The 24,340-nt window shown below is 49.3% G+C and overlaps 2 protein-coding genes across 2 annotated transcripts in view; both read left to right on the top strand.

Moving 5' to 3' along the window:
• The window catches only part of LOC149345125 (uncharacterized), a 108,802-nt gene extending 100,240 nt beyond the window's left edge, over positions 1-8,562 (top strand). The window contains exons 11-12 of the mRNA XM_089547373.1: positions 7,861-7,973; positions 8,524-8,562. Of these exons, the coding sequence (XP_089403499.1) occupies positions 7,861-7,973; positions 8,524-8,562 (152 nt within the window). The remainder of the gene's footprint in view (positions 1-7,860; positions 7,974-8,523) is intronic.
• A 3,804-nt stretch (positions 8,563-12,366) lies between these two features.
• The window catches only part of LOC149345124 (ABC transporter G family member 20-like), a 32,791-nt gene continuing 20,817 nt past the window's right edge, over positions 12,367-24,340 (top strand). The window contains exons 1-3 of the mRNA XM_089546446.1: positions 12,367-12,419; positions 13,651-13,739; positions 20,753-20,929. Of these exons, the coding sequence (XP_089402572.1) occupies positions 12,397-12,419; positions 13,651-13,739; positions 20,753-20,929 (289 nt within the window). The 5' untranslated portion in view covers positions 12,367-12,396. The remainder of the gene's footprint in view (positions 12,420-13,650; positions 13,740-20,752; positions 20,930-24,340) is intronic.

The following is a 24,340-nucleotide window of genomic DNA, read 5'->3' as shown; positions in this document are numbered from 1 at the left end:
CGTTTGGAGTCCTCTCCGTTTCTTCTCCTCTGTCTAGTTCTAGACCAGGTGGGCGTATTTACAGCGAAATAACACATTACACAATAATTTCGACCGCCTGGATGTCTTTACCGCGCACTGAAAGCGCACAGCACACGGGCGCCTTTTCGTTTTGCCTCCATCGAAACGCGGCCGCAGCGGCCGGGTTCGAATGCGGGAACTCCAGCTCAGCAGCCGAGCGCTCTAACCTCTGAGAACCGCAGGGGGTGGTGGTGGTGTCCACCTGAAACAAACCGTGCTCTAATACAATATTTTTTTCTTTTGCTGGCCTTGTCTAGCTTATTAAAGCTCCGTTTTCATTTAGGTTGTTTATTATTATTATTATTATTATTATTATTATTATTACTATTATTATTATTATTATTATTATTATTATTATTATTATTATTATTATTATTATTATTATTATTATTATTATTATTATTATTATTATTATTATTATTATTATTATTATTGAGGAATTTGCTGATGAATTGTACGCTGCTTTCGATGAAAACACGTTTAGCTGTGCTCTTTTTCTAGACGTTAAGAAAGCGTTTGATACGGTTAATCATGCTATTTTATTACAAAATCTGCACCTTCTTGGTTTTCGAGGACATTTCTATGCTATTCTAAAGAATTTCTTAAGCGGACGTTCACAAGTGGTCAGAATTAACAGCCAAATGGAGCACAGTGCAAAGCTCCCTGTGAAAGCGGGTGTACCACAGGGATCTATTCTATCTCCATTGCTCTTTAATATATTCACAAATGATCTCAGCTCAGTAACATCCAAGTGCTTGATTTTTCAGTACGCGGACGACACAGTTCTGCTCACGAAGCATATTAACTACGAGACGGCAGTGAATGTGTTGCAGGAAAACATTAATTATGTCATGAAATGGTTTTCCGAGAATGGAATCTCGGTGAACATAAACAAAACCAAAATGATATGTTTCAGAAATCCTTTAAAGACGCTGCTTATAGACAGACAAGTATTCTTGCATGATCATGATTCCCTTCCCTGTGGTTGCAAGCCAATAGAATATGTAAACTCGATCAAATATCTTGGTGTTGTTTTTGACAGCAGCTTATCTTGGCATGACAACTTGCTATATCTGTGTGCTAAGCTACGGAAGGTTACATGGTTACTCTTCAATATGAAGTCTTTGGCGCCGATGTCGGTGAAAAAAAACTATAATTCATGCACTTGCGTACAGTGTTCTCAGATACGGCTTAACTGCATTTGCGCCATGTCCTTCACGCTGGCATTGTCGTATTGATAGTATACTAAAAAACATGTTGAAGAGCATTGTGTACAATTGTCACATGCCATCCGGCACGGACGTCTTTCAGTTCCTAGGTCTTCCGTCATTTCATTCTCTTTTTGTGCAGACAGTTGTTCAGCGGCATTTTTGGAATTCAGACTTTTTAATTATTAATACTCCTAAACGGAAATTAAGGAAAACAATTCGTTATTATGTACCGCGCAGTGTAACTAGATACGGAAAAGCAAGGCGCTGTGCTTATGTACCTGAAATCTTTAATGAATTACCGGATGAAATTTTTGCTGTAACTTCTATGCGTGACCCGAAGATGCATCTGAAAGCCCTGTGTTGATCTTGGTATTCTTCTGTTAGTGAAGTTATGCTTAAAATGTTCGTTATTTCATTTATTTTTATTTTTATTTTGACGTATACTCTTGGTTTATAGTTGAATTTCTGATTACTTGTGCTGTTAACCTGTGTTTTCCAATTTCTTTTTGTTTTTTTTGCTCTCGTTTGGGTGTAACGAGAAGCGTTACTGTATCTATTGCCTTTTTTGTAGTCCTGGCCGTAATTGCCGGGCCCAGTCACTCAAGCCTCTTGTTGGCTTTGACGGGCCTGAACCTTATTGTATTAGCTACAAAGTGGCAATAAACATTATTATTATTATTACTATTATTATTATTATTATTATTATTATTATTATGTTGTTGTTGTTGTTATTAGTATTGTTGCGGGAAAGAATATATTTACAGATATTTACAAATAGACAAAAACAGCTGCGAGCGGCACCGAGAACACAGTCCGAACTTCGTTGTCCTCTTCTACTCTTCCCACTCGTGCCATCGCTCAATGTCGTCGTCGTCTACCCGCATCAGGACCCCCGGCTGCTGAAACGTCGTCTCGGCGTTAGGGCGGCGACGTATGGGCGTCGTGATAAGGTTTAAGGCGACAGACGTGGACGATGTCGGTGGTGGCGCCAGAGGACGATGGCGAGGTTTCAAGGGGAGCAATTTCATAGTTCACGTCGGTAACACGGCGCACGACACGGTAAGGGCCACGGTAGTGCGAAAGGAGCTTCTCGGAGAGACCGACGCTGCGAGAGGGCGTCCAGAGAAGGACGAGTGATCCCGGGGTAAATTCGACGGCCTGGTGACGGCGGTCGTAGGCTGACTTCTGGGAAACTTGAGAGGCTTGGAGCCTACTACGTGCTATTTGGCGCGCCAGCGTGGCCTGGGAGATGGCGTCCCGAGCGTAAGCAGTGCTGGGGGCTGAAGAAGGCGGCAAGAGTGTGTCCAAAGGCAAGGTGGGATGCCTACCAAACAAAAGGTAGAAAGGAGAATAGCCTGTTCTGTCATGAAGGGAAGAGTTATATGCAAATGTCACATAAGGCAAGGCTGCGTCCCAATCTCGGTGGTCTGGCGATACGTACATGGCTAACATGTCGGTGAGCGTGCGGTTGAACATTTCCGTAAGCCCATTGGTTTGTGGGTGGTAAGCTGTCGCGAGCTGGTGCTGCGTGTCACACGAACGAAGAATGTCGTCAACTACTCTGGATAGAAAATAACGACCGCGGTCGGTGAGCAGTTGACGAGGGGCGCCGTGGTGAAGGATGACGTCTTGCAGAAGAAAATCGGCAACATCGGTAGCGCAGCTGGACGGCAAAGCACGCGTGATGGCGTACCGAGTCGTATAATCAGCTGCGACAGCGATCCACTTGTTGCCGGAGATGGACGTCGGAAAAGGGCCAAGAAGGTCGAGGCCAACACGGTGAAAAGGTTCCGGAGTGGAGGGCCTTTTCCGACGTTGACACAGGTCGCAAGCGGCCACGTAACGCTTGACGGAACGATAGAGATTGCATTTCGATGAGTTCAGCTGAAGGCCGGCGTTACGAAACACTGTCAGAATATTGGAGAGGCGCTCGAGGTGCGTGGCAAAAGTAGGCGAGAAAACCACAACATCCTCTAGGTAACAGAGGCAGGTGGACCATTTAAAGCCACGAAGAAGGGAGTCCATCATTCGTTCGAAGGTAGCCGGGGCGTTACAGAGACCGAACGGCATGACTTTAAACTGGTATAAGCCATCAGGCGTCACGAAGGCGGTCTTCTCGCGGTACTTTTCATCAACGGCAATTTGCCAGTACCCCGATCGAAGATCAATTGAAGAGAAATATTTGGCGCCGTGGAGGCAGTCTAATGCATCATCGATCCTTGGGAGTGGATATACGTCTTTTTTTGTGATGCGGTTGAGGTGCCGATAATCAACGCAGAAGCGCCAGCTGCCGTCCTTCTTTTTCACCAGGACGACTGGTGAAGCCCAAGGACTTGACGAGGGCTCGATGATGTCTTTTGCGAGCATCTTGTCCACTTCTTGATTTATGACGGTGCGTTCGGCGCTGGACACTCGGTACGGACGTCTGCGGAGAGGAGCGGAATCACCGGTGTTTATGTGATGCGTCACCACAGAGGTCCGAGCCAAAACACGGCTATCAAAGTCGAAGATGTCGCGGAAAGATGATAAGAGACACCTAAGATCGCGAGCTTGCATTGGCGGTAGGTCAGAAGCGATTATGTCGGCGTAGTCGTCCGTTGGTTCTCAGTTGATGGGGCCGCAGGCAGCCGGCATTGCTGAGTGGAAGGTAAGCAGGTGTCCACCACTGATATCACACATTCGGCAGCAGGGCACAGCGTGGCGAGTGAGATGCCTTGCGGGAGCGGTTGGATGGATGAACCAAAGTTCAGGACCGGAAGGTACGCTCGGTTGGCCGACATTGTAAATACAATGTGTGGAAGCGCAATGCTGCGCGTCAGGGCGACGTCAAGTTCCGGAGTGACTACGTAGTGACCATCAGGTACAGGGGAACAGATGAGAAAGAAATGTAAGTTGCGGCTTGAGGCGGTAGACGGACAAAGTCGACAGCACAAAGACGGTGTATAACTGGGGACGGCGACTCAGCAGAAAGAGGAAGGTCAAGCTGAACAACATTAGTGGCGCAGTCAATGAGGGCTGAATGCTCAGACAGGAAGTCGAGGTCAAGAATGACTTCATGAGGGCACTGGTCCAGAACAGAGAACAGAACGGATGTATGGCGGCCGGATATGGTCACACGGGCTGTGCATAGTCCAACAACATGAGGCGTTCCGCCGTCGGCGACGCGGAGAACGGCTTTGGGTGCAGGGGTCAGTACTTTTCGGAGGCGGCGTCGTAGGGCTGAACTCATGACGGATACGTGCGCGCCTGTATTGATCAGGGCTCGCACAGGCACTCCATCGACATGAATGGCGAGCAAATTATGGTGTGCGCGAAGGGCTAATCGAGGATTTTGGGACTGGGGCTGTACTGCAGCATCACCTCCAGACACTGCAGCGTCTAGTTTTCCGCTTGCGAGCGTCCGTAGGGGCCAGGAGAGGAGCGACGGCGTTGGGGCGAACGAGACTGTCGACGCAGGGGGGACGGGGAGCGGCTGGAGCGGGGAATCTGGCCGTCGACTGAAGCACTGTGCTGGGCTGGAGGGGGCGTGTAGTGGCTGGGTTGTTCGTCGTCGCGGTGGGAGCTGAGAGGACGGTATGTGCTGCGACGGGACCAATAATTTCGACAGTGGCGGGAGATGTGGCCAATGCGGTGGCAATGGAAACAAATGGGCCTGTCGTCGGTTGTCCGCCAATCGTTAGGGTTTCGCCGACGTGGAGTGAAGTACGAAGGTCGTCCAGGAGCAATCGCAGTGATTTCGGGTGGTGGTGAAGACCGTACAGGGCTGACGGGCTGGAAACCAAGGTTTGCAAGCTCTTGGCGGACGACAGCCTGTACCAGAGAGATGGTAGGCAAGCGGTTGTCGCCATCATGTAGATGCAGGGGGGCAGGGGACATAGCTTCGAGCTCGCGTCGGATGATGCGGGTCACATTTTCTGGGGGCGCTGGAGTTTCCCGGTGTCGCAGGTCTTCACATGAAGAAGTCGCAGCCGTGTTGGGGAGGCGTGTGTACGGCTGGCTAATACGCCTGCTTTTGGCTTCCTCGAAGCGTCGACATTCCTTAATAATTCCGTCGACTGTAGTGCAGTTCTTGTACATGAGCAAGTTGAAGGCATCGTCGGCGATTCCCTTCAACACGTGGCCGACTTTGTCAGACTCGGGCATGTTGGCGTCAACTTTGTGACAGAGGGCCAGCACATCTTGAATGTACGACACATAGGACTCCGTAGATGTTTGAGCTCGGGAGGCGAGGTCCTTCTTAGCGGCAAGCGTTCGGCCGAGCGGCCGTCCAAACAATTCGCGGAGTTTCTCTTTGCACACGTCCCAGCTGGTCAGATGGTCTTCGTGCGTCTCATACTAGACTCGGGCAGTGTCTTTTAGATAGAATATTACATTTGCGAGCATGAGGGTCGGATCCCAGCGGTTGTAGGTACTCACTCGCTCGTACATGTTGATCCAGTCGTCGACGTCAGTGTTGTCGGTACCAGAAAAGGTCCCAGGGTCACGAGGGGGAGAAAGAACGAGTGATGTCATGGCCGGGGCTGAGGTTTGCTGGGCGGCGTCTTGGGTCATGATGAGGGAAATCAACTGGCGGCCGCTGCGGAGCTCCGTCGTCGGTAGACGTAGGGGAACGCCGCACCTCCACCAAATATGTTGCGGAAAAGAATATATTTACAGATATTTACAAATAGACAAGAACAGCTGCGAGCGGCACCGAGAACACAGTCCGAACTTCGTTGTCCTCTTCTACTCTTCCCACTCCCACTCGTGCCATCGCTCATTGTCGTCGTCGTCTACCCGCATCAGTATGTTGTTTATGCGTACAGGCCAACTTGAATTTGCTCTCAGTGCCCATTTAGAGACAGCATAGTCATTTCAGTGTGGTAGCACTTATAGTGGGCATTTTCGCAATTAGCCGTTTGTGTTTGTTTGCTTGTTTGTCTGTAGCCTGCTTTGTGGCAGGCTGGCCACCTTTCCACCGGGTTGTGAGAACCGACCGTCATTTTTTGTCGTCCAATATAGGAAAGATTGGTGACAAAATGTGGCAAAATGTCCATCAGCCCCACTGCTTGTCACTACTGCCTCGTGTCTTTGCCAAGTTTACTATTTATTTTAGTTCTGGGCTGAAGGCCTGCTTTCAGCCATCCCTAGGCCAATGTCAGTCCCCAGTGTTGGGCCCGCATGGCAAACAACCACGGACAGGCTGGACACGTATGAGGAGGAAACGTTGGGACGAGCTTTTTGGCTCTTTCGGTGCAAAAATATAGCCATTAATAGCTGCTCGTGAGTAGTCAGCAAACGACGAAGGGGGCAATCTTTTTTAAAAAAACCAGCCACATCCTTTGTTTACCTGCCTAGTATACAATCGTGCGCTCGTCGCTCTGTGCCGTTCAGTTTTTTTCGCTTCACTCTTCTCTGCTGTTTCTTAGTCGCGCTGCTATGGTGCCTCTGGGCGGTTGTGTGACTGGCGTTCAGTGGTGCTGTTTCTATGTTTTGCCGCCATGCTGATTGGTCATGATTTTTTCAACGCGCTGAGTTAGGGCGCGCTGTTTTTACCAGTGCAGTTCTTTCTTTATCCTGCTCTTGACAGCATACTATTTTGTCGCGTACTGCTTTTTCATCGCATATTTTGCTGCGTTCCCGTAGAAATAATGACCTAAGACAGATTACACCTTTCCGAAAGCTCAGAGAAACGCAGTTTGAGAGGAAATGGCATCCCCACTGTCCGAATGGTTCCTGACAAGAATAATAGGTCGAAAGGGAGAGCAAGCCCATACAAATGGATGACATTTCTTCCGCAACTTCTGGCTCTCATATATGCGAGAAACTGTTTGGCCCTCGCATGGATGCTTTTTACAAACGATGTTTTATTGCAATAGCATTAAAAGCCTGATTTGGAGAAAAAAAGCCGGTGGTGCCCGGCGTCGTCTGTAAAATTCGCTGATTGGTCGACGGGGTGTGAGACGTCAGACCACGTGGCGTAGCCCATTTGGCAGACGCGCTGGTCACATGACGGGGCGATATGCAGAGGCGGGCTCTGGGTCAGTTTGCACGTGCATTTAGTTGTGTGCAGACGTGTCTGGATAGCTCCGCGCATCAGGACGGAATGGAGCCACTGTCAACGCCACGTGTGTCTGCCGTTGGAGAATCCGCTAGCGGAGAGGGCGACCACGGAAGTATGACGGTGAACGTGGAATACCGGCGGCTGCACAGGCTGACTGTATGCGGCGAGCAGCAATGATGGAGGGGGTATCGCTTTCTTAATGCCACGGCGTAAGAATAGTATCGTGCTCAACACGTAATGTAATTGTCCCTTAATTTTTTTATGATTTAAATTAGGACGAAGCGATTAGTTGAAATTTACAATTTTGCCCTTCACAAAACATTTCTGCCCGAGATGGCTCCTGAGGCTCGAAGTAATTACGTCATCCCGTTACCCAATTGAGATCTTTGGAGCGAAGCAGAATACCAAATGTTGGCCGCATGTATGAACAACCTTTCGCAGAAGTTTTTTTTGGGGAAGGGTACTGGAAGCATTGCGAAAACGGCAGCACAAGTGTCGGCCTTTTCAGTGGAGGTTCAACACTGATCGACTTTCGGCGCAACGCAGACAATACGATCCGAGGCGTCATCATCAAGGAGCTGCACCGGGCCCACGAGGCGTTCGTCAAATACGTCTCGAGCAACCTGACGGGCGTCAACATCTCCATCGAGCTGCTCAAGGCAAGTGGCGCCACGGGCCGGCGGTGCGCAGAGTTCGCGACTTGGCAGATCGGTGCCGATCCAGTAGTGAAGCTGCTAAAGAACTTTGTCGGCAAATGCAAAAAAAAAAATGCTATAGAAAAGGAGCTAAGTGGGAAGAGACGTGATTAGTTTTTAAGAGGTTCACAGCGGCCTCAAATAGTACAAAAAGAAAGAGGCAGCGAAATTGATAAATTGGTTTTTGAGGAAAGGAAATGGCGCAGTATCTGTCTCACATATCTCGGCGGACACCTGAACCGCGCCGTAAGGGAAGGGAGGAAGGTGGGTGTGAAAGAAGAGAAAGAAAAAAGTGCCGTAGTGGAGGTCTCAAGCACATGGGCGCCTCGTGTGTTTCGCCTCCAACAAAACGCGGCCGCCGCAGTCGGGTTCGAACCCGACTGCGGCGGCTGCGTTTCGAAGAGGCAGGGAAATAAATAGAAAAACGATAATGAGAAAAGTGAGAACGAGGCAACCTTGTAATTGAGCAGGTGTCGGTTTTTATTTAACATGAGGTGTTTTCTTTGCATTATAGGCATCTGTGGTCTACCATACTTCGCTCAACCGCAGCTAATAACTTACTTGTTCTGCGCCGTCTTCGCGCGCTGCCAAATTCGCGGCCGGGCGAGTCATCGCAGCCGCGGCTCTAAGAAAAATATAAACCAGCCATGCCGCTACCTCCGCGACAGCGTTTGGCGCGTTACCAAGGACGCCCGTTGTAGCATCTTATTGTGCGTGCTCCGTGCGGCGCCGACGGCGGTCAAAATCTGAGGAACGAGCTCCAAGATCCAAGTGTAAAAAAAAAATCTGCGTGACCCGCACGCCGTGCTTACGTATGTCTCCTCCGCGTGTCTTTCAGGTCTCTTGGTCCGTTTTTAGGTTCTTGAGCGCAGTTTATCGAAGTAACATCAAAATTCCATTCTATTCTCTCCACCTTGAAAGCAGCACCGCAAGGAATAACGTCTGGTCTTAACAAGCTGAATCCCAGGAGCGTCACGCAGCGCGTGTGGATTATCTAAAATTATGAGCTACTGCAGTCACTAAAACAATTTGGATTTCATTTTGTCAGCCTGCGTTTTCCAGCTATTGCAATAATTATACTGTCGCGAGCTACCTAGCGACGTTGAAGTAAGAACAACAAGAAGTGGAGGCGTGCAAGAAGCAGCTCGGCATCTTCGCGCTGACGCGCCGGGCTTTAAGATGCACTTAAAAGGAATCTGAGCTCGTCTCTTTAGCGCGGTAACTCGAAATAAACGCTCTGGGCATTCTTAGAAACTGTCGTTATTGTTCTGTGCGGCCTATTTCCCTGTTAAATCAGATTAAACGCCACGGCTCCCGCCTTTCTTTTTGAACTGACCTTCGAGAGTAGGAGGAGTGAACCAACGCGTGGAATGCCTTTCAGCCAGTCACGTGGCGGATTAGCGGCTTAGAAGTGCGGGTAAGTTCGGTGTGACGTCACGGAGGGTAAGAGTTCAAATTACCGCTGCCGTCAACCAAACCCTGCCGCGCCTCGTTTGATGTTGCCAGATAACTCTCGGCGTCCTTTGCCTTAAGTGGCGCTGTTTTTTTTTTCCTTCAAAGCAAGGGTCTATGCGTCGGAAATGTACAGGTGCCTTCGATGACGCCATCATGCGCCCCCCACTTGGCGCTGTGTGCTGTGGGGAAGCTTGAATGCCATCGCGATTTTAATCCGCGATTACGTCACAATTTCAAATGCTAGCTCAAAAGGACTTCGCATGTTTTACCTGCAAGTTTCACACATTCGACCCCTTTAAGCCCCTTTAGCAGGAAGAACACATCTCGCAATTTACAAATCTGGCATTTTTTAAATTTGTCTAGCACTTTCACAGGGAGAGTAAAGAACATAACAAGGTTGATTAAAACTCATCTACTTTCCGAATTTTTTTTTGTCCTGAACCCATTTGAACCCGTTTGAACCGGTTCGACCGAGCCCGAACTGGTTCGAACCGGAACGGATCGTGGCTCCGGAGCCGAACCCGGAACTGAACCCGAAAGGCATGAACCTGAACCCGAACCGAACCGGAAAAAATTTCGGTGCGACACCCTGCTTTTCCTCTCCAACTATACTCCATCTCACAAGTGGCTTTCAGGGCTGTGAAGGCTGTGACGATCTGAGTCAATCAGAACGGCATGAGCTGCTAAATGTGTTCCTCGGTTCCTCTCAACTTGCGACTGGTGGCGCCATCACAAGCATGGAAAGAGCGCCAGTGTCCAGCTTCTGCGCACGGGCAACACACCTGTTAGGGGGTGTTGGCGGAGGAGCCTCAGCGAACGCCACGTTCACGAATGGCGTTATATCACTTCGCAACCGGCCACCGCAGTGCTGCGTTCGTGAGGACTTTCTCTGCCAATTTAATTTAAATGCAGGTTGTACTTTAAGAACACCATCCGGAACTACGTTTTCAGTTACTGCAATAGCTGTTTAGAAAATATTCACAACACTGCTAAAATATTTCAGGGGCTATTTGTTGTTTTCCTTGACCCTGACTGGATGAGAGGAGTTCTACATTTCACAGCACTACATACTACTTGTGAGATATGGACGCTGCGATCTGACCGGATCTCAATTCTTGGCTGTGGTCCACAGATCCCTATCTACCAACTGCCGGCGGATTTTAGTGACAGTTCGTTTGAAGCGTACTGACGTATTCGACTTCGCCCGAGACCAGACACCGCCGATTTCTTCTTCCCGTACGCATCACGTGATAAATACCGGATTTTCCCAACCCATTCGACGAAATCCATAGCGCGTCCCGCCTTTAAAATGGCAAATATATCGACGAACAAGCCAGTTCAAGAATCTTCATGCGCTAAGCCACCCAAGAGATCCTCACGAAAATTATTGCACGTGGTGAATTTGTATCCATCAGTTATAGCCCGCCTCGGTGGTTAGGACGCTTGGCTAGTGAGACGGAGGACCCGGATTCAATCTCGCCCAGGAGTGCCGCGTTTTGGTGGAGGCGAAAAGCTGTAGGCTTTTCTCTGCGATGTCAGCGCACGTTAAGGATCCACAGGTGCTCTAAGTTAATTCAGAGCCCTCCACTACGTCGTCCCTTATAGTCTGTGTGCTACTTGGGGGCGTTAAAACCCACGATTTACGACTTATATACATTTTATCAAGCCACGGTCGGGTTTATTATGTCATGCTACCCTCGCTGTGTAAGCATGATTTTGTATGGAAAACGTTGGTACAAAAGCGGCCAACAAAGAAATAAAAACGCTCGTAGCGAATCATTAGAAGTTCGCCGTAAATGCAGTTATTAAGCACAACTTTCTTCTCGCACCCAAATCTCAATTCATACAGAACAAGGTTCAGGCTGGGCAGCTAAACCTTGTTCACGGTTCTCGTTTGTGGTAGAGTTTGAAAAAGACGCTAGCGCTTCGCTTTTCGCAAGGGCGCGGAGGTAGCGCATATACAGCGTTGGCCCGTTAAACCGCGCCATCTAGTTTACGTTTTTATTCAGTTTTGCGAGTGCTTGTTTTCTCGTGCCTTCATGCCTGTTTCTGGCCAGACGAACTTTTGCCGAACCCTGGAGAACATTCCCCTGAACTTCCCATTGCTAGGTTGTAGATCCAACGGGATGGCGATTTGCAATCGCAATACACGTAAACAGCCACGGCAAACATTAATACAAGGTTCAGGACGAATTTTTGTGCCCGGAGCTACGCAGTGGTGCAACAGGAAAAGACTGCGCTGATTACTCCCGCCCCCCCCCCCCTTTCTTCTACCCCTCCTTGATCATAGAAGTACGTATTAGTAATAAAGGAGTAATTCACTCATTGTCATCCACCCGAGCGCAGCCATACGCCTACAAAGGAAAGCTGTACAGCTTTCTCAGAAACTTCGTAGTTAAAGGAAAATTCGTCCTGGTCCGAGGTTCGAACCCGGGACCACCGCTTCACCGGAGCAGTCGCTCTACCAACTGAGCTAACTGGGACGGCAAGCTTATGGTAGGGCGAGAGCGAATTTGTCAATAACTCGACGTGGGAACTGTGTTCGTCAAATGTCTAGGAGAATCCCCCAAGGTGGAGTAGGATGGCTGCGCTCGGGTGGATGTCAATGAGTAATTACTCCCTTATTACAAATCTACTCCACCTTGGGGGATTCCATTAAATATTTGACGAATTACGTATTAGGCATGGATTTCTGCGTAGAAATAGGGTAGCAGAAAAAGTCACGGAGAGCTCGCACTACAAATTTAGCTATGTCATACCTGCTGCGTCCACCAAAAACTGATGAAATTGCGTGGCGTCATTCACCTTGCACAGAACATAACGGCTGTGCACTGTTCCTGTCCGCCCTCTTGTTCACCATGCTTCCCCCCTTGGCTTCCCGCAGATTACGGATCCCTTCTACAACGCCTTCGACTTCACATTCCGGGAGTTCATGAGTCCCGGCATTATTGCGTGGTAAGCTTCGCTGCGCCACAGCACCGCCCGTGAACAGGTCGTCACAGCGGCCGAGATATTTCTTACGCAAAAATATTACACAACGTGCGCCTTCAAGCAAGTGTAGTGCGTTACTGTGGTCAGAGGGGGGAAGGGGGGTGGGGGGGGAGGGCTGGATGAAGTGGTCCACAGAGCTGGTTTTGTACGAAGTGATCAATGATGGTTCAACGGCACAGCCTTAGTGGTTGAAGCGCGACTAATTTATAGCAACAGCGATACAGACAGTTTGTTCCTGAATGTTTCACCATGGGATTTCATGTAGTTAACCAAGAAGACGTACTTGACGGAATGGCACCTGCGCGAAGTACTGAGTTGCGTACTAGAACGTCTGCTGTCAGGCCTTAAGTGATGGCACGTTCACATTGTGCATGAATTCAGCGTGGAGAGCGAACAAAACCTACGGCTTAACAGGATGATGGTTTGGGCTAGTGGGTATGCGTTATGTTCCATAGCGCAGCAGGAACTCAATAGACAAACACTCCAGGTGATTTTGATTCGCAAACTGTCTGTTTTTGCTTGCCCTTGTGTTCCCATGTGGGGCGCAGTTCTGCTGTTTATCTCTTTTTTTTTTTGTTCTATTGATAGGTACAAGCGAATATTGTCATGTATCTGACCACCTGATTTTTATACCAGTACTCTTCTTGCATGCAGTCTTGCACCCAGTCTTGCACGCAGCATGCATTTTTTCTTCGCTGACCTGGATTTTTCTAATGTTATTATTACTGCATTGCAAAAAACGTCTGGTGCATAGTTTCTTTCGTGGCGCAAAAAACGGACAGCCGCCACCTGCTGCCGGATTTTGCCCAACAAGGCGCTGTTGGCTTTGGCATGCGTGGTATTGATACTGTACTGTACCTCAGTGATTAACAACAATTATTAATGCTGGAGCATTATATAGCCCTCTCTATGTTGCGAAATTCGGATTATGTCAGAACGCCGATGTACGAGGTCACAGCACATGTAAGCGAACATGTGCAGTGGTAAATGACGAAACGTAACTTATGCAAGACGTGACTTGTAGTCCATAGCGATGCAAGTCCTGACTCATAGTCATTCTGCAGCGTAGTATGGCTCAGCACTTTAATTCTTTCGCATTCTCACACGAAGGCAGTCTTAGGTGTCTCTGCCGCATTCTTTTACTCTTATTGTTATTTTCACCATCAGCGGCGAGCGTGCTCTCTCTTGTGCGCAGCACCCTGTTCGCTCTGTCCATCTCTCTGACGGCGTTGCTGTTGGTCGCCGAGGACCAGGGCGGGATCCGAGGCCGGTGCGCCGTCGCAGGTGCGGACCCTTGTTGTTCACCCTCACGCGTGCTCCTACTCGTCGAGCCAGAGAGGCCAGCATTTCTGAAAAGCGGACGCTTCTTTACGCGAGTCGGCAGCCTTTAAAGGTGCACTGAAGTGGAATTTGAACTCGTCATTTTACCGCTGGAACTCGATTTGCACGTTCCGAGCATTCTTGGAAACTTCCAAATATTGCCGCGTGTGGCCGATTTCCGAAATTTAAATCGGATTTACGTCGCGCTCCCGCCTTTTTTTTTTTTTTAATTCTCCGCAAACTGGGGGAGGAGTCGACCAACCTTTCACCCAGTCCCGTGGCCGCTTGCCGCTCTGCCATCAGCGGAGTGATGCGTAGTGATCGGCGAGAGCAAAGAGTCCACGCGTATTTGTATTTCTGTGGGCCTAATATGCAACTATGTACTCTCTGACTAGACCTATTTATTCACGGAAATCTATAAGAAACAAAATAAAAGCGAAAGCAATGTCGCCACGCGACTGCCTCAAAAGGCACTCCATGCGTTGGGCGACTCCTCCCACCGTATGCGGGGAATTAAAAAAAAAAAACGCGGGCGCCGTACGTTAATCTGATCTAATTAGGAAAATCGGCCGCACAGGGAAAGAAATCAAAGCTCTTAAGAATGCTGGGAACGTGTTGATCGAGTTCCCGCGGCAAAAAGACAAGTTCAGATTCCTTTTCAGTGCGCCTTTAAGGCTGGTTCACATGCAAGCTATTGAGCGATTGAACGGTGAGCCGCAGTGAAAATTTCCAGCTTGGAACCTCGCCGTTCGCCACCGCGACGACTCAAAATAGGTTTCCGCGCCGCGGCGGCAGGATGGGCTAGCATTTTTATTTGCATGTGAAAGAGGCTTTAGGGGTTCTCCGATGGGCGCCACACGAGGTGGCATTACTGGCGACGGACTGGGGATGTATGCAAAGGAGCGTCCCCTTTGAAACGGGGTGGTGTAGTTTCCGCCATGCTCGGCTTCGTTTCTTTCTTTATATTTCTTTAGGCAAGCCGTTGAACTTAACAGTGCTATCTATAAATTCGTCATTTTCTTCAGTTACAATTTTTTATCGTGAACTTCTAACCTTACGTCACCGCCCTACTTTTAAGCCATCAATCTTCCTAGCGCTTTTTGCTAACTTCTATCCCAAATTCGTGCACACGACCATGGTTATCTCTAAGCCCAGGCCTCAGGGAGATTGTCTGTGCGTGCATCGACGGCCGGTTGAGACCGCCACATCGTAGTATAAGATGCTCAATCGCTTCTACAGGTTTACTATACGCTGCACATATGTCATCCTGGTGAAATATCTTGTTGTACCTTTGCATTCTATAACACAGCCTGCTCTTTCTTCAAAGAGTGGGGCACCGGCTCTTGATTTATCATAGAACGATTCCCTGTGATAAGCATCCCCCTAGAGTACAGCACCCCCCTGGAGTTTGCAACCGGCGCGTTTACACTGTCCTTGTCTTCACTGCTGCCGAGTGCATTCCACATGCACAGTGTTGCCTAACTTTGACGCCTTGGTAGTGCTCAACACAAACAGGCCCTAAGGTTTCGGCGCCACCGCTTTCTGAAGGCGCCAATGACGCCGGTCTTTGGGAGAGTACGCTTGCTGCTACACAGGTGGCCTCCGGCTGCGCGTCTCTGCACCATCGCATTCACGGTGCCTGCTTGAAGTGAAGCCCGTCCACGCATCTTCGTCGCAACGCTGCCGACGGGAAAGCAGGATCTTGCGTACCGTGCCCCTTCGCACGGACGGAAACGGGACAAAGCGCACGATGCGTTTCTCGGCGCAGCCTTTTTCTCAGGTGGCGTCGCCCGCACTGGAGCACACTTGAGACAGTTCATTCTTAGCGGTCATTTTTGAAACCAATTTCTAACTACGTTCACCAAAAGGGCCCGCTATAGTAAAGGAGTGTTATGCAGTATGTTACTACTCTTGCGCCCCTCCCGCCGACCCCCCCCCCCCCCCCCCCCCCAAGAAAATATCGCGAGCATCTAGCAGGAGAAGCACAGTGTTTGCGTTGAGAACACACGCAAATGGCGTGGTCGTTGCACCTCTGCTTGTGCCGCAAGGCCACAAGGCCTGCTTTTGAGCCTTGTAGTGGGCCCGAAGGCTAAAATCTGGAGGAACAGCTTCATCCTCGGCCTCCCCTAGGAGGAATGCTTCGTACGCACTGTAAGTGCCCGACTTTAGTGCTCAAAAACAGGCCCCAGTGTCTTGAAGACTTATGGCCATAGCTGTACGCCTTACACGTACGCGGCGAAAGAAGTCTTGCTCCGCCATTTGTCACTCGTGTTATCTCAAAGCTTATCATCACCGGCGACATCAACACCAATGTTCTTCTTGAAACTTCGTTCCTACAAGTCATGCCTAGGCATTTTGGACTTGGCTACTCTCCCATCCTGCTCGCCATGCGACAAGAAACGAGTCCTGCAGAGGCTTGGTTCCTCTGAAGAACGTACCCGGAGTGGCGTCGAGTGTGACGTATGCTCATCCACTCTTGTCGAGCATTCTTGGACAATAATGTTTAATATTGGAATATTGGACGGCATTAGTTTGTACGGTCTACAAATATTGTGCGGTCCACAACAGCGCACGAAACAGGGACAGAAGGGTGACAGACAAAATAAGCGCCGACTTCAACTGAACTTTATTACGGCAGGGAAACAACATATTCATAACGGATCTTGCAAACACAAGAAAAACGAAATCACCATACAAGGTGCGAACAGTCTAGACACGTGTCCAATAGCAAAATACACCCTAGTCACAGGACAATAACCCTCATTTAACAGCGCTTGTTTTGTCTCCCTTCTGCCCTCGTTTTCTGCGCTGTTGTGAATCGTGAATATACGCCAACTCGCCCAACTTTCTTCACGCGTTAATGGTCCATTCTTCTGATGCGTAGCAATATTTTTCTTTCAGACGAAGAAACGACACACACACGAGCGCTGGAACAAGAGATGAAATTCAGAAGTGCAAGGTTCCGGGCTAGTTGGTAATTGGTAGTTGGTAGTTGGTGTGTGTGTCGTTTCTTCGTGTGTCCGTGTTTCTTCGCGCTGTTTCTTCCTTCAAATGCATTACCAACTAGCCGGGAACCTTGCTCTTCTGAACTTCATCTCTTGTTTCAGCGCTCGTGTTTGTGTCGTTTCTTCGTGCGTCCGTGTTTCTTCGCGCTGTTTCTTCCTTCAAATGCATTACCAACTAGCCGGGAACCTTGCTCTTCTGAACTTCATCTCTTGTTTCAGCGCTCGTGTGTGTGTCGTTTCTTCGTGCGTCCGTGTTTCTTCGCGCTGTTTCTTCCTTCAAATGCATTACCAACTAGCCGGGAACCTTGCTCTTCTGAACTTCATCTCTTGTTTCAGCGCTCGTGTTTGTGTCGTTTCTTCGTGCGTCCGTGTTTCTTCGCGCTGTTTCTTCCTTCAAATGCATTACCAACTAGCCGGGAACCTTGCTCTTCTGAACTTCATCTCTTGTTTCAGCGCTCGTGTTTGTGTCGTTTCTTCGTGCGTCCGTGTTTCTTCGCGCTGTTTCTTCCTTCAAATGCATTACCAACTAGCCGGGAACCTTGCTCTTCTGAACTTCATCTCTTGTTTCAGCGCTCGTGTTTGTGTCGTTTCTTCGTGCGTCCGTGTTTCTTCGCGCTGTTTCTTCCTTCAAATGCATTACCAACTAGCCGGGAACCTTGCTCTTCTGAACTTCATCTCTTGTTTCAGCGCTCGTGTGTGTGTCGTTTCTTCGTGCGTCCGTGTTTCTTCGCGCTGTTTCTTCCTTCAAATGCATTACCAACTAGCCGGGAACCTTGCTCTTCTGAACTTCATCTCTTGTTTCAGCGCTCGTGTTTGTGTCGTTTCTTCGTGCGTCCGTGTTTCTTCGCGCTGTTTCTTCCTTCAAATGCATTACCAACTAGCCGGGAACCTTGCTCTTCTGAACTTCATCTCTTGTTTCAGCGCTCGTGTGTGTGTCGTTTCTTCGTGCGTCCGTGTTTCTTCGCGCTGTTTCTTCCTTCAAATGCATTACCAACTAGCCGGGAACCTTGCTCTTCTGAACTTCATCTCTTGTTTCAGCGCTCGTGTTTGTGTCGTTTCTTCGTGCGTCCGTGTTTCTTCGCGCTGTTTCTTCCTTCAAATGCATTACCAACTAGCCGGGAACCTTGCTCTTCTGAACTTCATCTCTTGTTTCAGCGCTCGTGTGTGTGTCGTTTCTTCGTGCGTCCGTGTTTCTTCGCGCTGTTTCTTCCTTCAAATGCATTACCAACTAGCCGGGAACCTTGCTCTTCTGAACTTCATCTCTTGTTTCAGCGCTCGTGTGTGTGTCGTTTCTTCGTGCGTCCGTGTTTCTTCGCGCTGTTTCTTCCTTCAAATGCATTACCAACTAGCCGGGAACCTTGCTCTTCTGAACTTCATCTCTTGTTTCAGCGCTCGTGTTTGTGTCGTTTCTTCGTGCGTCCGTGTTTCTTCGCGCTGTTTCTTCCTTCAAATGCATTACCAACTAGCCGGGAACCTTGCTCTTCTGAACTTCATCTCTTGTTTCAGCGCTCGTGTGTGTGTCGTTTCTTCGTGCGTCCGTGTTTCTTCGCGCTGTTTCTTCCTTCAAATGCATTACCAACTAGCCGGGAACCTTGCTCTTCTGAACTTCATCTCTTGTTTCAGCGCTCGTGTTTGTGTCGTTTCTTCGTGCGTCCGTGTTTCTTCGCGCTGTTTCTTCCTTCAAATGCATTACCAACTAGCCGGGAACCTTGCTCTTCTGAACTTCATCTCTTGTTTCAGCGCTCGTGTTTGTGTCGTTTCTTCGTGCGTCCGTGTTTCTTCGCGCTGTTTCTTCCTTCAAATGCATTACCAACTAGCCGGGAACCTTGCTCTTCTGAACTTCATCTCTTGTTTCAGCGCTCGTGTGTGTGTCGTTTCTTCGTGCGTCCGGGTTTCTTCGCGCTGTTTCTTCCTTCAAATGCATTACCAACTAGCCGGGAACCTTGCTCTTCTGAACTTCATCTCTTGTTTCAGCGCTCGTGTTTGTATCGTTTCTTCGTGCGTCCGTGTTTCTTCGCGCTGTTTCTTCCTTCAAATGCATTACCAACTAGCCGGGAACCTTGCTCTTCTGAACTTCATCTCTTGTTTCAGCGCTCGTGTGTGTGTCGTTTCTTCGTGCGTCCGTGTTTCTTCGCGCTGTTTCTTCCTTCAAATGCATTACCAACTAGCCGGGAACCTTGCTCTTCTGAACTTCATCTCTTGTTTCAGCGCTCGTGTGTGTGTCGTTTCTTCGTGCGTCCGTGTTTCTTCGCGCTGTTTCTTCCTTCAAATGCATTACCAACTAGCCGGGAACCTTGCTCTTCTGAACTTCATCTCTTGTTTCAGCGCTCGTGTGTGTGTCGTTTCTTCGTGCGTCCGTGTTTCTTCGCGCTGTTTCTTCCTTCAAATGCATTACCAACTAGCCGGGAACCTTGCTCTTCTGAACTTCATCTCTTGTTTCAGCGCTCGTGTGTGTGTCGTTTCTTCGTGCGTCCGTGTTTCTTCGCGCTGTTTCTTCCTTCAAATGCATTACCAACTAGCCGGGAACCTTGCTCTTCTGAACTTCATCTCTTGTTTCAGCGCTCGTGTGTGTGTCGTTTCTTCGTGCGTCCGTGTTTCTTCGCGCTGTTTCTTCCTTCAAATGCATTACCAACTAGCCGGGAACCTTGCTCTTCTGAACTTCATCTCTTGTTTCAGCGCTCGTGTGTGTGTCGTTTCTTCGTGCGTCCGTGTTTCTTCGCGCTGTTTCTTCCTTCAAATGCATTACCAACTAGCCGGGAACCTTGCTCTTCTGAACTTCATCTCTTGTTTCAGCGCTCGTGTGTGTGTCGTTTCTTCGTGCGTCCGTGTTTCTTCGCGCTGTTTCTTCCTTCAAATGCATTACCAACTAGCCGGGAACCTTGCTCTTCTGAACTTCATCTCTTGTTTCAGCGCTCGTGTGTGTGTCGTTTCTTCGTGCGTCCGTGTTTCTTCGCGCTGTTTCTTCCTTCAAATGCATTACCAACTAGCCGGGAACCTTGCTCTTCTGAACTTCATCTCTTGTTTCAGCGCTCGTGTGTGTGTCGTTTCTTCGTGCGTCCGTGTTTCTTCGCGCTGTTTCTTCCTTCAAATGCATTACCAACTAGCCGGGAACCTTGCTCTTCTGAACTTCATCTCTTGTTTCAGCGCTCGTGTGTGTGTCGTTTCTTCGTGCGTCCGTGTTTCTTCGCGCTGTTTCTTCCTTCAAATGCATTACCAACTAGCCGGGAACCTTGCTCTTCTGAACTTCATCTCTTGTTTCAGCGCTCGTGTGTGTGTCGTTTCTTCGTGCGTCCGTGTTTCTTCGCGCTGTTTCTTCCTTCAAATGCATTACCAACTAGCCGGGAACCTTGCTCTTCTGAACTTCATCTCTTGTTTCAGCGCTCGTGTGTGTGTCGTTTCTTCGTGCGTCCGTGTTTCTTCGCGCTGTTTCTTCCTTCAAATGCATTACCAACTAGCCGGGAACCTTGCTCTTCTGAACTTCATCTCTTGTTTCAGCGCTCGTGTGTGTGTCGTTTCTTCGTGCGTCCGTGTTTCTTCGCGCTGTTTCTTCCTTTTCTTTCGGAGTTGTTCCATCGCTGTCTCATGACCAATAAGGAAAGTTTTTCACGATAGAAAAAGCATTAATAGTAAAAAAAGAATGCAAGCCTGCCGATGAGACTTTTGCGGATGTGTAGATTGTTAGAGTGGATTGGTATAATTTATGAAAAAATTGCATTCATAAACTCTTTCCCATTGAAAGAAGCTTTCGTCCAGAACTGCTGGGTATGTCAGTGACTATCGTGTATTGCTTCACATTGTTTATCGACACCAGGGATCAACGCAGACGGACAGGGCGCGTAGCGTGAGAAAGTGCAGTCAAGGGCTCCAGGTGCGAGTGGTGCGGCTGAAAAGCCTGTAGTCTGTTGGGAGCAACGTTTTCCCAGCAGTGGTTTATTGACCTGGCCGATGGTGATCCGCGTGTGCTGCTCGCAGGGCTGACCACCACCGAGGTGATCGTGGGCCACGCGCTGGTGCAGACGGCCCTGGCATACGTGCAGACCGTGTTCACGCTGGTGGTGTTCGTCTGCGTGTTCGACACGCCCGTGCGGGGCTCCATCGTGGTGGCCTTCGTCATACCCATGCTCATGGCCTTCACCGGCATGAACTTCGGTGAGCGAGATCTCAGTGCATCGGGCGGCAACGCTTTTCACCGCGCCATAGACGCTCCAGTGAAATTAGACTGACAACTGTGTGCGTAAAATGCACTAATGACGCCGTTCGAGGCCGCGCCAACGTCGAACCCTGTTTAGTTCACCTGAGGTATTCGACGCACTGCTGACGAAGCTCCGATGACTTTTCACTACATGTGAAGACGATCCCAGGGGCCGGTAGAAGCTAGATATTTCGTGACACGGAAGTCGTGTACCTTCCCCTGACAGCTACACAGCAGCTCGCGATCCCTCAACGAAACAAAAACATCCGGGCATCTGGTCTGAGAGATGACAGCAATAGCCCCGCTGCGCGCAGGTATATGCGAATGCCCGGTCCCGCGTGCAAAACCGGGCCATATGGACGCCGCCCACCCAGGAGCGATGCTCTTGTGCCGCCGTCTCTAAATCTCGCTTTCGCCCATCATGGAACACAAATTCATGCTGTCCGGCATCCGCAGGTGGCTCTATACTTCAACGACAAGCAGGCCACTTTACTGAAGACAGAGCTGCTGATGATGATGGTGATGTCCTCAGGCTTAGTGGCACATACCCACGGCGGGGAGCATGTTTCCGTCGTCATTGTGTGCATTCCTTTCTTCTTTTCGTCTCTCTGACTAGCGGTTGCATCTTAAGTATTTACAGCACGTGTCATACTCAGAGGGTACACGGCACGGCGTAGCTGCCGCGCCTCACGAAGTGCTGTTGCCGACAGCCGGCGAGAATGAGTGGCACTAGGCGCATGCGCGGAAAAAGCAGCTCGCCGAGTTTATTGCGCACGCGCCATTCTCGCCATCTGTTGGCGCGAGCGCTCCGCGAATCGCGGCGGCCACGCCCTGCCGTGTTTCCTCTGATCATGACTCGCACTCTGCCAATTGGCCCAGATTTGGGCTTTTTTCCAGCTGTTGCAAGCCGAGAAGGTATAAAGTAAAATACGGATACCGCCACCACCAGCCGTTTTGCAGGCGCACCGCACTGTCGTAAAAGAAAGTACTTTACTCAGACGCGAATTCTTGAGGATAGACTAGACCACCACTATCTTCCCGGCGGTGATCTCGGAGTCTTTTCTGGTCTTGAACGTCGAGTTTGAATCGAGTGGCGCGGAAAAAAGTGCGGAAAAAAATCTTCTTAAATGTCATTCTGCCAGCAATAAATGTTTTTTTTTTTTGGCTCTCGGTCGAACAACAGCACAGTCGGAATAACCATGGAATCAATTTTTACACAGAACAAAAAATTGAAGCAGTGTGGTCGTGTTCCTTCAACCCAGTGCTTAGAGTCATGCAGGTCTCATACTCCCCACCAATACTAAGAAGGGATCTAAGACCCCGCGTACTGTATGTAGGAAATTCATGGATCCGAAGCTAGCGACCATTTTTTTATTTTTTGTCAGTGGTGATCGGATCATTTTTTTCTCTATCGCTTTGAAAATTCTGCAGTAATGTTTAGTACGAATGATTAGCATGTTTTCTAAAACCCGAGGCAGGGGAAATGTGAAGCTGGAAGCCCTACACGAGTGAAACCCATGCCCTCACACCACGAGTCAGCCGCTCGGCTCCAAGGGCACATTGGCAGAGCGTGGGGGTCGTTTGTTTCAGGCCTGTGGCATAACTGAACAAACAACGACCGTTAAGATATATTTCTCCCCTTTGCATAAAACGATGTGCGAAGCAAGCCACCAGCAGCTTTCTCCTCCTACCTCTTTGTTTTCCTCTCCACCTGCGCTCGAATTACTGGAGACACCTTTTCGGTCTCTGCTCGTCAATGTCAAACGATCCCCTTTAGTTAGTTTCCTATTCATAGCATTGTTTTCTTCTGGGTCTGTATGAAGCTTTTCTGTGGTGAGTGCGCTGTTTTGTCCGCCCGTCTTCATTATTCGAAGTCCACTGCAGGACGAATACGTACGCCAGTGGTATGTGCTCCGAAGCAGACAAGCAGGGCTATCTATGCACTGCATCTATCTATGCACGCTTGGGCACTGGTGTAAAGTGCGCAGAGAGCACTTCACACCAGTGCACAAGCGTATACCACAGTCCCTTCTCATCCATCGTAGTGAGGCCAGTGCTGTTTTTCCGGGTCGCCGCCTTCACACATACAGCTCCTCCTGGAGCCGACGAACGCGCATCGCGTGACGATAATGTCACGCCTTCCCGAATCGTCACGGTAACGTAGGCTCCGACGCAGGCGAGAGGGTCGCTTGCCCGGCCTGCATCACCTGCACAAACGACACCGAAGATCGTACTCTTGAGGACGCAAGCGCCAACACAGAATTCCCCTCGGTGCTTTAGCTATCCTGGAATGCGACGCTGGGGAGGAAGTTGCGATTTTCCGCGACGTCACGCAAATTCCGGAATGGCGGTTTATGGATCCCACATTTTGTTCGCATTCATTCTTTGGATGTATCGTCACACGGAATTCTCCTCAACCAGTAAATAATTTAACTGAATTTCTCCTCCCTTGTAGTTTCAGCTCCAACTCTCAAATGGGGGACAAAACGTCACAGAGGAACGGCGGTCACGTAAGGAATTCCAGGGAGGAAGGGTGTCAGGCATGGAGATCCAATTCACCGCCTGCTTCCATGAGGTATCCGGAGATCTGAACTGGGAACAATTCGGGATAAGGGTACATAGAGAATACCTTAATAATCGGCGATTTTCTTATGACATTGCATTGCTATGGCCAATGAAGCGGGATGACGTAAAAGTTGGACTTAATTAAAACGACGAAGCACTGATTACAACGGGCCTCATGCGACTCAAGTAATCTGTGATATCATAACCACCGTTCGGCTTTTAGAGTCGAAACAACGCGAGAGAAGAAATTCAATCAAAATTATTTACCGGGTGTTACTTGCATAGCATCGCCAAGGGCAAGAAGACGGGACGACACACGCTGAACTGAACTTCCAATTTCATTTTTCTGGCATTGACGATCCACTCTATACAGTCAGTCCGGAATGAAACCCGAACAGTGCCCGTGAACAAAATAAGTTATTTTTACCTGTTTCTTCTAAGCTGCAGTGTGGAGCTAGCTTGATTCATGTTCCACGATGAAGCATGTCTCAAAATACGTATTCATAAACAGGCTGTGAAGAAATATCTCGCTGCAAAACATCAAAGTGCGGCATATGCGTGTACGCGTTTCATGCCGGCCTGTCTGCCCATAGACCGTTTTCACGGAGGAGAGCGAAAGCGACCAGGGCGGAGGGAAAGGGGCCCTCCCTCCTCCTCGCTAGCATGTGCGGCGGACGAGCGGTGCTCGCTACGCTGCGTTCGGAAACAAGTTGAATTTTCTTGCAATTCCAGCGCATCTTAAAGCGCAACTTCCACATGGTGTATTTGGGCTTCGGGTGAGTCTTCTTCGCGAATATGGTCCT

This window comes from Amblyomma mixtum, chromosome 5 (genome assembly GCF_055824585.1).
Source record: "Amblyomma mixtum isolate Tamu chromosome 5, ASM5582458v1, whole genome shotgun sequence".
In the NCBI taxonomy this organism is placed as follows: Eukaryota; Metazoa; Arthropoda; class Arachnida; order Ixodida; family Ixodidae; genus Amblyomma; species Amblyomma mixtum.
The sequence above is the reverse complement of the archived record's forward strand: the minus strand, read 5'-3'. Positions and strand labels throughout refer to the sequence as shown.